The sequence below is a fragment of the Melitaea cinxia genome, chromosome 10 (assembly GCF_905220565.1).
Source record: "Melitaea cinxia chromosome 10, ilMelCinx1.1, whole genome shotgun sequence".
In the NCBI taxonomy this organism is placed as follows: domain Eukaryota; kingdom Metazoa; phylum Arthropoda; class Insecta; order Lepidoptera; family Nymphalidae; genus Melitaea; species Melitaea cinxia.
In genome coordinates, this window is record NC_059403.1 from 16,450,772 (window position 1) to 16,465,196 (window position 14,425).

At 31.7% G+C, this 14,425-nt stretch overlaps 2 protein-coding genes across 2 annotated transcripts in view; one reads left to right on the forward strand and one right to left on the reverse strand.

Annotated features, from left to right (window-relative positions):
* Positions 1 to 7,862, forward strand: part of LOC123657484 (dynein axonemal heavy chain 3) — a 53,455-nt gene extending 45,593 nt beyond the window's left edge. Inside the window, exons 65-71 of the mRNA XM_045593027.1 lie at positions 188 to 438; positions 880 to 1,037; positions 1,283 to 1,442; positions 2,202 to 2,384; positions 3,101 to 3,309; positions 5,370 to 5,580; positions 7,248 to 7,862. Of these exons, the coding sequence (XP_045448983.1) occupies positions 188 to 438; positions 880 to 1,037; positions 1,283 to 1,442; positions 2,202 to 2,384; positions 3,101 to 3,309; positions 5,370 to 5,580; positions 7,248 to 7,544 (1,469 nt within the window). The 3' untranslated portion in view covers positions 7,545 to 7,862. The remainder of the gene's footprint in view (positions 1 to 187; positions 439 to 879; positions 1,038 to 1,282; positions 1,443 to 2,201; positions 2,385 to 3,100; positions 3,310 to 5,369; positions 5,581 to 7,247) is intronic.
* Positions 4,000 to 8,506, reverse strand: LOC123657379 (GSK3-beta interaction protein-like). The gene is made up of 2 exons (XM_045592934.1): positions 8,155 to 8,506; positions 4,000 to 4,919 (listed from the first exon to the last, which is right to left on the reverse strand). Exon 2 carries the CDS (start codon positions 4,912 to 4,914, stop codon positions 4,558 to 4,560), a length of 357 nt encoding a protein of 118 aa, XP_045448890.1. The 5' UTR covers positions 4,915 to 4,919; positions 8,155 to 8,506; the 3' UTR covers positions 4,000 to 4,557.
* Between the last annotated feature and the right edge of the window lie 5,919 nt (positions 8,507 to 14,425).

The following is a 14,425-nucleotide window of genomic DNA, read 5'->3' on the forward strand; positions in this document are numbered from 1 at the left end:
AACTTACTCGTATACCTTTTTTCAAGGTTCTTCACCCGAATGGTACCCACGAAAGCCTGTTAAGTAGACCGTTGTAAAATTAAAGGAAAAATTTATCTTGGTCATTTATGACCAAGGGAAGAAGTACAAGAAACTTGTGTTTTGAATGGCTAGAATGTGACGTCATAATTTTTTTTCCAATCTTCAGGTGTAAAAATGACAAACGAAGCACCAAAGGGCCTCAAAAACAACATCTATCGTTCCTATATTTCTGATCCGATCTGCGACCCTGAATTTTACATCTCCTGTCCTCGAACAGAAGAGTGGAGGCGACTTTTGTTTGCTCTGTGCTTTTTCCATGCTATTGTGCAAGAGAGACGTGCGTTTGGACCTTTGGGTTGGAACATTCAGTACGAGTTCAATGAAAGTGACCTTAGAATATGCATCATGCAATTACAGGTACTTTACAACTTATCCGTTTCATTAGATAATAAAATATATTAATCTTATATATAAAAAGCGTGGTGAAATTCTCGTGTCACAATGTTAGCTAAAATACTCCGCCGAAACGTCTAGACCGATTTTTATCAATTTTTTATGGGCATATCGGGTATATCTGAGAAACGGCCAACATCTATTTTTCATACCCCTAAGTTATAGGGGGGAGGAGGATTAAGGGTGTTAATACATATATGGCAAAACAACATTTGTGGGGCCAGCTAGTCGTTTGTCTGATTTTTGCTGCTTTCGTTTTTCGAGACTTTTCTTTATCGTTTTTAAAGAATAAAGCTTTTAGTCTTGGTTATCTTGTAATTATAAAACTTCTACAACAGTAAATTTTATTGCAAATATTTTATTAATTTTATAGACAAACAAATAAATTTCTTATAATGTTTCTAGATGTTTCTTACCGAATACACGGAGACTCCATTCGAAGCCCTCAACTATTTAGCCGGGGAGTGCAACTATGGCGGACGAGTGACTGACGATAAAGATCGTCGGCTTATACTGTCTCTCTTGTCCATATTTTATAATGAAGACGTTACCACGGATCCAGAGTAAGGCTTTATTTAGAAATATTATTTTGGATCATAAGGAGCAACAAATCTTCCATTAGATACCAAGGAAAAGAAGTCAAATAATTGATATTTTTATTTGCTAAATCTTTTTTTGAAAGTAAAATCGAAAAAATAATAATACGTAAGGAACTATTGGATATTTTATTAAAAAATATATTCATATAGAGTTATAATGTAGGTATTATAACTCTGAAATTCTCATTATCCTTAAATAACATTTCTAGTTACTCATTTTCTCCGAGTGGTGACTACCGCATGCCTCCCAGTATGGACTACAACTCTGTGCTAGAACACATAAGGGCCCTGTCTATGATTGCGAAGCCTGAAGTTTTTGGACTTCATGAAAATGCTGACATCACTAAAGACAATAAGGAAACCGCCGCGGTAAGTCAATACACTCAAGAATCTTATTTACCTACTATTCTACTATTTTGTTTAAAAAAATAATAATTTTAATACTTAGTGCTTAACATGGAATAATTTGACGCATTATCTAAATTATTTTAATCAATGTTTATGAATTAATATTTAATAAGTGTACCTACAACCCCATTATCGTTAGATTGCACCGTACTAAACACAAATTCGGTCCAATTCTAGATATGATTATAATCTATAAGTTTTGTGGTGATGCTTAAACATCGATAATTATACATTTGCTGATACTACGTTTAAGCCATATAAGATATAGACACAAGAGGTAGAAATTGTACTCAACTTTAACTAAAAGTTACATTGGTACTGAGCCCCCATCCCATTTTGCAATGAGAATGACCATAATAAAATAAAGCTTTTGACTAGCGCGTTAGCGCAGTTTGTGGACCCTGCTTTCCGGGAGTTGTGGGTTCGATTGCCACCCCGAGTCTGGGTGTAATATTTATTTATATATGTTTTATTTGTATGAATGTTTATTGAAAAAAAATATAGCTATACCAAAATTAAATCAAAAACAGCATTATTCAAATAGGCCCCAAGAGAACTTTCGAATCGTCATTTTACAAATTAAAACTTTAAAAATAAATTATTATTTTTGTATACCAGTCGGCTGTTACCTATAACACAAGCATTGCTCACTTTAGGAACAACCGCCGTGTGTGCATGTTGTAGATATATAAAAAAAGCTCAAAGTGTCATATGGTGTAGTTGCTGTGGGGCTGCAGTGCTACCCAACGCTTAGGAGAAACTCGCGCGGGGGCGGCAGGGGGTGGTTCCTTAGAGTTGGCTCGTGACGTATTAGCGCGACTGCCACCGCCCTATGACGTAGTGGACGCGTCACGACGCTACCCCGTGCAGTACTATAACAGCATGAACACTGTCTTGAAACAGGTAAAAGCTAGAAGATTTTTAAAAAATAATCTCCCTGCAGATAGTTCCAGATAGATCTAAATAAAAAACGATGATGATCGATGGGAAGTTATTGTAAACTAAGTTGACCTGTTAAGTAAAATTATTGTGTGTTTGAAAAAGGGATTCCAAATACTTTATTCGAATTTGATACGTTAAAATACAATTTTTATCTGTGGATGGATGTGGATGTGGATAATGGAACTTAACATTTTATATCGGAGTTTTTTCACAGGGCTATAATGGGTACAATCTTTTCGTGTGATTTCATTAAATCTGTACCTACATCACAGAAGTATATATTAAAAAACATCTTCAAATTTAATTCCTTAGTATAGATAAACACTCTATCAATTATAAATAGGAAATTCTCATAATAGTACTAACGTATACCTACGTATTCACTTAGATATTTGTCTATTTTTATTTCATAGCCACTCAGTTAATAAGCGATTTAGGCAATCGGGTAATAAGCAACTTAGCCATTCAGGTAATAAGCAATTTAGCCAATCTGTCCATATGAAACTAAGCCAAACTATTAATAGATCACTTACTCGATCAAAGCAAATCTGTTCCTAAGCAACTTAGCCAAATATTTAAAAAGCAATTTAGCCAATAATTTAAAAAGCAATTTAGCCAATCGTATAAGTTTGCATGTATATGTTTATATTTTAAATAAATATTCATAACCACATTAGGAGCTGATCCGCTACAACAGACTGCTGAGCGTAGTCCAAAGAACGTTACACGGAGTCTATTTGGCCGCACAGGGTTTGGCCATCATGAGTGCTGAACTGGAAGAGTGTAACAACGCCTTTGTAAAGGGCGTCGTTCCTGAAGCCTGGATGTCTAAATCTTATCCTTCGATGAAACCTTTGGGTTCCTATATCACAGACTTTTTGGCAAGGTAAGCTTAGAGTTAGTTTATAGCAATTGGCAAGACTTTTCTACATTTTAAGTTTCCAAACTGATTTGAATAAAGTTAGAAATATGCCAAAATAATTAAGTTTGCTTAGACGTTAGACGAAATCGAGTCAACTAAATAAGCAGTATCAAAGATTACTCAAAAAATTTCAAGACAAGCACCAGCTTTCGATTAAAACGGGAATCATCAAACTCTGTACTTACATACAGTAAAACGTTATGAGGTATATACAATGTCGTAGTCAATCAAGTAAATACGTATTATTAGGTATAAATCAAAAAGTACTATCTGATCTTAATTAAATTTGAATTGGTTACATGACAATCTCACAAAAAAAGAATATCGAAATCGGTCCACTCAGTGAAAAGTTCTGCGGTATCATACATTTAAAAAAAAATAGAGTCGGATTGAGAACCTCCTCTTGTTTTTGAAGTCGGTTAATAAAGTGGCGTTTATCGACCATGAAAATTCCTTTCTGTAAATTAGTAGTTGTTTTGAGAATTTTTTAGGGTTCCTTTAAAAAAAAAAAAGATTAATTGATTTCATTTCTTTCAGTACCTAGTTTTGGAAGTATATTTGTAGGCATTATTATATCCGTTATTGAGACTAATAAACAAGGCAGGAATATGGTATATTTAGGAGTCGGGTACTATAAAGTAAGAAAAACGCAAATGAAATAAAAAAATTTACTTGCATATCGCAACACAGTGATACATTGTATATTTTTCTTAATTTCACATATATTTGTACTCAGTCTGTCCCCTTTTATACACTCAAATAAGCTCAGACATTGCGCCCAATAAATAATTACTTAAATAAAGACAACAATGTATAGTTAAATTTACATGCATACGACTTAAATAGTGAAAATTATACTCCATTACATATAAAAACACAATATGGCAACTTTTATTTAAACTATGTATACGTGTCATAACAACCAGCATCTAATGATTGGTCAATAATTCTTATAAATCTAATGATTATAATGTTATAAAAATCAAATATACTCGACAAGTATATAAATCTGTTACATGTTGAAAATTTATCCATAGAATAAAAAGTTATCCCAACAAATAAGCTGAATTTATTCTAAAATTTATAAATGCAGTTTAGTACCGATATCTTGTGATATAAACGCTCTCTACAAAAATGTAAAGTAAATACACAAACTACGTTTATAAATTAAATCTATGTGTACACCCAAAATTTAAATAGTTGATTTTGGATTCAGCCTTCCGATTTTTTTGCCAGATCTAAGAGTTTGTTCATAAGCTCGCCGCCGAAAGACTCCCGGTACTTTTGACTGATGCTGTTCAGAAGGGCATACGGCGTTTCGTAGTTCATGTTTTCTATTGTCGATAGACTTGTGTCGTCATATTTCCTGCCCACGACCCTGAAACCCGAGGCGGACATTTCCACGCAATACTGGGAATTTTCCAATGTCGTTAGATTGATGTAGATATTCTGATTGGTGCTCTTCAGTTTAGGGGATACTTGAGCTGATTTGACATGCTTCCTAATATCATTAATGGCCGCTTCAGCTTCTGCGGGCCAAGTTTCTTTGTCCAGAACTTGCTGCGACATGTTTTCTGTAATAAATAAAACCAAGGTGATTTAATGTGTTTTTTTTTTTAAATAATATATCGTAATTTTAGGGCCTATTATCTGACTTTAAAACGTAAAGAGTTGGTTCTTTGACATAAATACCTATAAAGTAACACCAAAAAGTATCGTCAATCGATTTATATTTGCCGTTTAAAATATTGGACTTCCTGATATTTTAGAAGAACGTAATGACACCGCTTCCTAAAAGGTGACTGGAGTAGTACAAGACAATATATCTTATAAATTGAATAAATAACAAATATATTTAAAATGTACACACGGTCGTCTGTTCCTAAGATAACAAAACTTAATACCAATTTTACGTAAGAGCCGGCTGATATATACGGAACCTATAAATAAATTTACATTATTATTGACATTCAGTTATTATTATATTCTCGAAACAAACTGTTCATAATTTCCCTTCTACATAGGCTAAAGTTCCTCCAAGACTGGATAGACGAGGGTCCGCCAGTAGTCTTTTGGGTATCTGGGTTCTACTTCACCCAGTCGTTCCTGACCGGCGTGCTTCAGAACTACTCCCGTCACAACCGGATACCGATCGATCAAGTGCACTTCGAATTTACGATCACGTGTATGGAAGCTGAGTGCGAGGAGGAACCGACGTTTGGAGTTTATTGCAAGGTATAATTGTTTGTAAATAATGATTTTTTTTTATCGATAGACATTCTTTAATCTTGATTGTGACAATCATTCATAATTTTCAATATATATATATATATATATTTTTTTTTTTTTCAATCTACTAATAATTAGATTCAGACATTTTAAATTTAGCATAAATATATCCTGCTGTAGTCAGCGTTACTAAAATTTCAGACATTTTGTAAAAAATACTTACAAAATATTTAAATAACTTCACTTTTTCAAAATCGGTGATGTTTTATATCGCCGAGCGTCAGACACGTGGAAAATAACGAATTTTTTAGTTTTAAAGATTTAGTTCGAATAGGAACATGTGCACACATATGAAGGATTTACTATGGTTTGTATGGTAACTTGTTATATAAATGGTTTGTATAAACATTTGATAATATTTTCAAGCAAACGCAACAAATGGACAAGCGAGGTCAGGAGCACAGTGTATTTGTGTGGGTGAGTCATGATCGCTTTGTGCATGCATGTGTGATGGGATTATATTTTATATAATAAAATACTATTTTTTTCATTGATAAAGGGCTTATTTCATCAGTTACTGATAGTCTATCGCGAACATAATTTACTGATAGCTTTTATTAGCAAAATATAAAATAAGCTCGTATATATGTATTATCTGTAAATAATATGCAAAAAATATATCACAATAGTATGTAATGTATTCTTTAAAGTTTTGCACAACAAATATTTATATTATGAAATAAAATTGACACAAGTTATTTGCAACATATGTAATGTATCAAAAGTGAGTTTTTTTTGTTTTTTTTTTTTTGTAAATAACTGCATAAAAAAAGAAACTGAAATGACATTTCATAAGATTTTATAAACATCAGTTATGAGGTCATAGGTTACTAGTAGAACTGGGGTTTTTAAAATTGGATTTAGATTGTTATCTCAACCACTGTGTGCCTTCTCCATTTTTGTGACATTGGTGGAACCATTTGTTCTAATTTAGCAGTATTTATTGAAAGCCATTAATACGAATATATTAATTAATGAATTAGTATAACAAATTCAATTATAAACAAACTTGTTTTATCACTAGTATAAAAGAGGATAATAGTTGGTTACGCTTCACGCTTATGTTTCAGTCTGTAATATCCCACTACTGGGCATAGGCCTCTTTCCCCATGTAAGAGAAGGATCACTATGCTGCTCCAACGCGCGGATATATTCCCAACAACTGGGACCGACGGCTTAACATGCTTTCAGAAGCATGGTGGGGAAACCCACAAGAACTGCACAAACACCCAGACCACGGCAAACATCTGTATGGCCAATACAAATGTTTGTCATGTATGTTGTATGTGTTGGGATCAAACCCACAACCGCCAACGCAACAACCACAAACCAGTGCTGTGATTGATGCGCTAAAGCCGTGATAGTTGGTTATCAATAATTTATTTTAATTATGTGAAAAATGTGTTTTTTAATAAGTTTATTTTTTTTTAATATTATATTATTGTTACAATTTTATTTTTTAATTTATAATTGTTTAACTGAACCATCTCATGTTAGTACGCTTGTGTACATTAAAACATTTCTTAACATTCAATAATTTTTAATAGCAATATAAAATAAAATCGACAAAGTACATAGTTAACTAACATAAAATATAAATGCATCATCCTCAGGGTCTATTCCTGGAAGGTGCTAGATGGAATAGAGAGACTATGCAACTGGACGAATCATATCCAAAGATCTTATTTGACACGATTCCAATCATCTGGTTCCAACCAGCTCTGATAGCCGACTTTAACCCCCCACCGTCCTACTTCTGTCCTATTTACAAGACCAGCGAGAGAAAAGGAGTTCTCGCTACCACAGGGCATTCAAGTAACTTTGTTATGTATATAACACTGAGGACTGACGTTCCAGAAAAGCATTGGATCAACAGAGGCGTGGCTAGTCTGACGCAACTCGATGACTAGGATTTGTATAATATTATCATTTATATTATTATGATATATTTTATTACTTGTATTAATTTTCTTAAAACGATGATCATTGTAATATAAATCCAGATAGTCGATTGTTTCTAATTTTTGAATTTTGACTTGCTTTTCATTGTTTAATTATGTTGAAAATCGTTAATTAAAACTACATTTGATAGTACTTTATAACCATTTTTAATATCTTATGTTTTCGTGAGGATTTACAAATGGACAATGGTAACTTAAAAATGTACTTTTTAACTGTGATATGTCTGGTACAAACAAACAAATAAAAAAAAATTTTTTTTGGCTTAAGTTTTGTTATTTTTCACCAAATTATTTTTAATAAAAGGTCACTAATTTTAACAATTTAATTTAAATTCAAAACGGTTTTTAAAAACCTAATTAGAATCAAATATACAGATATCTATCGCTTAAAATAACAAGTATTTAGCGAAATCATATGCTACTATTTTTTTAACAATAAAGTACAAAATATTATTTTAAACTGTGTAACAGATGTATTAAAAATTATACTAATAAACATTCTATTGACGAGATCATTAGTTCGAATATGGCGCGCTTTTTGTTTATTTTTAATGCTTACCTAAAATTAGGCGATCGATTCGATTATATAGAGCTATTGATGTCCACAAAGAGCATGTAAATGCGGAAAATGAAGTCACTTGTAGTACATGAATTAAACTCTAAAATGTAATATATATCTAAAAATCTTTAAAAACGAATTTGAGCACGACTAATTACAAATTTGACATTTAGTGCTTGTGCTTTATTGACAAACGAAAGTAGGTGACAGTTATTTGAAGGCGGCATCACAGATTATAAACAGCATGATGTAAGCGAAATCGTCTTTGGCAGAGTCAAGACGCAAAATGAGTTTATCGACTTTTGCGTTCCAGTAAGACAATTTAAATTACATTGTGTGCTAGGTAGCATAGTAAAATACTTATTTTGTGAAAATTAGCATGATTGAATCTAACTTAAAGCTCAATTTTCAATGTCCAAAATATCTTATACACATTGTCCACAACATGATCATGATGAACTGTTTTTCAATTTTTAGCATGTTTTTAGCATACTAAAATCATATATTTTTACTACATTAATTTTTTTATAAATTATTGTCACATTATTTTAAAAAAAGTCTTTTAAAAATTATTTGTAATTTTTATTTTTTGTTGGTTACTGTTGAGTTGAGTGACAACAATCAATAAACGTGCTATTAAAACGAACACACTATTCTAGCCTTTTTTGTTGACTCGCATAGATGGCGCTTCGAACTTGTAAACTGCGTATGCCGAACTGACGTTTTTGGTTATTTTTGTTCTCGCCTCGTGTTTACTTTAGTGTCTAATTTCGATCCAATTGTGAAAACTTTGTTGTGCAATAGCTTAAAACCTACAATTTCGGCTAAAAACCTTCTTACAACACGGTATAGTATCGATCCGCGTTTTCTGACTAGATATATGTATACAGTTTTATCACGTGGTGGTGTGATTTATATAATTCTTGTTTACCGTACAAGTCGAAACTTTGCGCATGTGCGTCCCTTCAGTAACCTCAAATAGTAGAACAGACACAGATTCGGCAGGTTCCGGATATCCGGGTCTTGGCACGGCGGTCTCGGGTTTGTGATGTGCCATCGCGGTGAAGGTGCGCGCTCCGCGTGTGGACATTGGTGATATAGGTACGCCTGACATGGCTCAGACTCAAATCTCGCGAAGCTCGGAGAGCGATGCCTGGGCTCTCCTCGCGCTCAAGTCGGCGCCCTCTTCGCCTTCGAAGGTGCAGTGGGCGCAAGAGCCGGCTCCGATAGCGATCGCACGGCTCGACGGTCGTGATTTCGAATATTTGATACGCCAAAAAAGGGTGATAATCGGTCGGAACTCTAGCCGGGGTCAAGTGGACGTAAACATGGGTCATTCGAGTTTTATTTCGCGCCGGCATCTTGAACTGTTCTACGATCAGCCTGAATTCTACCTGACGTGTAACAGTAAAAACGGCGTGCTCGTGGACGGAGTTTTCCAGCGGAAGGGATCGGCCGCGATGTTGCTGCCAAAAAGGTCAGTACACTTTCCATAGATAAGCTAGAGGTCATTACAGCCTATTACTAGTTAATAGCTTTGTTTGTAAACAAACTATTTGTTTATATATTTATACCTACCCACTTGTTTTACTATCTTGAAAGTTTTATTTCTAACCATAATGTGCACATGGTACAAAAACAATTCTTTGACAATGATAATACTAAAAAAAAAAAAAAAAATTAAAATAAAAAATGGTAAAAAATTACTCATAATAAGTTTTCATTTTTATAAGTATTTTTTAAAATGGCTATGCGACTTATTTAAAATTTTATGAATTTTAGTAATTATATGATTAGTATCAAGTAAGTTTCCCAGTGTTCATTGTATGCTGTTAATATGTGACTAATTTTATATTTATAATGCAACAATGTAGGTAGACAATAAAAATTGTGTATAGTTTTCCATTCCTTGTGGCACATATGACCTTGTAAACTTATAAACAATATCTGTAAACTATTATTAATTTTGATATGAGCAAAGGTATTAGCTAGATATTAGGCTAATTTGTTGGAGTCTATTTGTGGTATGACTATTAAAACTTTTTTAACTGTATATAATAAATAAAAACTAGACTAACTCAGTAACAAAGCTATAATTATAGTATAAACATTTTGTTATTGAAGTTATTGCCATATAAAATAAAATAAAATATTGATGAGTATAAAAAACACAATGTAAATACATAAAAAAAACTAATAAGAAAATTTATGCAATCTGTATTCATATAATAATGTACTATGTACTATTTATTGTACCTGAACTAAGGTATTCTAGACAAATCTACTATTTACTAAGATAAAAAATCTGTTGAGTGTTTTTTACACAGTATACACAGTACCAACGTAAATTAATGTTATTATATCTCTTGGTGCTATTTATTTCTTATAAATCTAACATAGACTTTTACTGGTTTGATGTGAAAATGTTTCATGTCAAAAAGCTTATATAATGATAATTGTGTTTGCTCGCAAACGAAAAAAAAACCGACTTCAGTTACATCGACGAGTAATACAACGTAGATCGACAACAAAATAGTCAAGTAACTACGCGTTATCAAAGATTACTCAAAAAGTAGTTATCAGATCTCAATAAAATTTATATGTGACCACATGACAAACATCAGCTTTCGATTAAATTAAAAATTATTAAAATCGGTACACCCAGTAAAAAGTTATAGCGGATTTTCAAGAGTTTCCCTCAATTTCTCTGGGATCCCATCATCAGATCCTGGTTTCCTTATCATGGTATCAAACTACAGATATCCCCTTTCCAACAAAAAAAGAATTATCAAAATCGGTACATCCAGTAGAAAGTTATTGCGGATTTTCGAGAGTTTCCCTCGATTTCTCTGGGATCCCATCATCAGATCCTAGTTTCGTTATCATGGTACCAAACTAGGGATATCTACTTTTCAACAAAAAAATAATTATCAAAATCGGTACATCCAGTAGAAAGTTATGCGGTATAATACAACGTAGGTCGACGAAAAAAGCGTCAAGTAAAAACGCATTATTAGATATAACTCGAAAAGTAGTTGTTAGATCTCAAACAAATTTAAATGGGACCAATTGGCACACAAAACCTTTCGATTAAAACAAAATTTGTCGAAATCGGTCCACACGAGCAAAAGTTCTGATGTAACATACATTAAAAAAAAAAAAAAAAAAAAAAATACAGTCGAATTGAGAACCTCCTCCTTTTTTGGAAGTCGGTTAAAAAAGGAATTCTATTATCAATCATAAAAATAAATTAATAAATGGAAAAATAAATCCACTAAGAATTGAGACTTGAAATTAAAATCTAAAATTGCAACACCATGATCAATGTTAAGTTTATAACTTAAAATGCATCGATTATTGGAATATAATTTTATAAAAGAATTACTTTAAATAGTAACAAAAAGCTGTGATCAAAAAAAGGCCAATAAGCTTCAATCCTTCTATATGGAGAAAGAGGTCTATGCCCAGCAGTGGGATGTTATGGGTTTAGTCGTGATTGTGAACAAAATAACACTTTGTCTCTTAATGTTTATCTATTATAAAAAAGAAAGAATTTTTAGGATAGTAAATAAACAATTCACTTTTACAATATATATTTAATGTTCTAACATGAATTCAGCCAAACATTGCATTCGTTATGTATATTCATTATCATAACTTCAATCAATTAAAATTTTATTCATATATTATTTTATGCATACTTAATGAGAATATAATTACAATAAAAAAAAGTAATTAAATATATGCAAATAATATAATTTGAGTATAAAAGCAAGTCATTCATAAAAGCGTGTAAACACGTCCCGATCTTTGACTTTATTTTCATCATGTTCATTTATCTTTGTATATATATTTTATCATTTTTAGCAAGATTAAAGTCCAATAACAAGTAAATCTAATATACTGTTAAAATGCTATACAATAACATGGATGATGCAACAATGTCTCAATGTGTTTCCAAATGTGTTTCTATCTTTAGATTTTCTATTTGTATGTATGTTGTATATAGGTCTTTGTTTACAATCAAAATAGTCGTCTTAATTAATAGATTAAATATTTTCATTACACTACATACTTATTAAACAATTACAAACTGTTACAAGATTTTGTCGAGAAGGAAGGGCAGTGAGTAGCGTTTTTGAGTGTGTTTGGATGTTTGTTTCAAATTTGACCATTTCGTTACTGCAGTTGGCAGTGACCATGCTTTCTGTTCTAGGGTTGTGTTCAATTTTCCCATGAATTTGGGTCAACAGTCAATGATATTTAAATTATAGTCATTATGTTCCCTACCTTAGACAAAAATTACCTTACCTTAGATTAAAATGTTTATGTATGTGGAAAAATGATTGCTCTTTTTTTATATTAAATTAGTGAAGGTCTGATAAGAATAATATGATAGAAATGTTGATCATGTCATCAATTTTTCAGAAGAATGTACTGACAATGCTTTTTCTGTTTTTTGGTTGATTCTATCTAGCTGACCCCGTAAACGTTGTTTTGCCATGGATGCTATTAACCCTCTTAATCTCCCCCTCTTAAAACTTAGGGGTATAAAAAATAGATGTTGGCCAATTCTCAGACCTACCCGATATGGACACAAAATTTCATAAAAATCGGTCCAGCCATTTCGGAGGAGTATTCGGAGACTAACATTGTGACACGAAAATTTTATATATAAAAATTATAGTATGTACTTAAAATGTAGATTTTCCTGAATTACCTGTAATTAATTTTTTACCAATTGTAAGAATGAGGGTAATTACATACTCTGTCCAAAATACGTTGACACCTTTACTTGTACGTCACTCTGGCCAAAATATATGACTTTGTACAAACTTAGTGATAAGATCTAATGATTAAGGATAATATTTTTACAACTTTTATTTAATAAACTTATTTTGAGGTCGGTAAGGGAATGTTAAGTTGTATGAATGTAGTTGTGTATGTTGTATTTTTTGTGAATATAAAGAAGTATGCTTATTACATTATTTGATATATTGTTGAAGTATGTGTTCTTGTATAACGATGACTTGGAGAAATGGTAACAGCACTAGCTGTTGCATTTGCAGGGTGTCTATATCTACTAATGACAAACAATTAAATAGAATCTAGAACTGTCTTAGTCGGGGCATTTGTGCCTGTGTTTTTGTCTTTGATGAAATCCTATTGGAGGCCTTGGAGAGAGAAATCTTTGTTGTTTGTTATTGTTTACTATTTTTTGCATCATCAATAAAATCATTATCATTTAAAAAAAAATTGTTTGGGTCTTCGATTCTTTTGTTTACCTACAAAACGTTTTTTTTGTTGTATATCCCTTAGTAAAAAAAATATAACAAAGTTATTGTTTGTATTGTGTTTATGCTACTGTCTTAAACAATTTATTTTGGGCTTTTGTTTGTTTTTTGCCCAAAAATATTTTTTTGTGGTTATCACTGCAGACAAAAGCAATAGCATTAAAATCAATTGTCTATGATGCAACTTATTTTGTTACAAAATATAGTTACAATGGAACTTCACAATGGTTTTTTTTAATAGCTTTATTTAGGGACTTTTATACATAATGTACATGACAGTCCTATACTAAACTTATATATATTTTAACATTTTTAATTAAACTAAATTATAACACTAAATTATTACTAGATCTTAACTATAGTACTAAATAAAAACTCTAGTATATATTTGGCACATTAGGATGTTGGTTCAGACAAGACTATTGAACTTGACGAGGTTTAATTTATCCTAAAAGATCTCTACTGTCCCCTTGGTGGTGATGGATGATGTTACCGTAAGGTGAATTAGTGTTAGGGAAGAAAGTATGTCAGTTACAAGTATATTGTTAAACACAAGGACACGATAAATTAACACAACCTTAACATTTAACTAGAACTTAGAAATGTAAGCATTTATTGCAGTAATTAAAAAAATAATTTATTTATTGATGTATTTAATTATATTTCGTACATTTCTATTTTCTATTACATTCTTATTTATCAAATAAGTATAAGGTCATGCCTATTTTTTTTTTATTTAAAAATTAATGATGTACCTATGTCAAAATAATAATAATCTATATAAATAAAAATGAACTACTAAGTTTTACTGAGTGCAAAACTCAAGAATGGTTTCACCAATTCGGCTATTATTAATAAACTTTCTTAATTGTTTTTATAATTATTAATAAAAATTAACGTAAAAAATGCAATTAGATCTTTAACGTCTCTAGTATCATAGTTTGCAAGAGAGGACAGTGTCTGTCAGTTAGTAATCT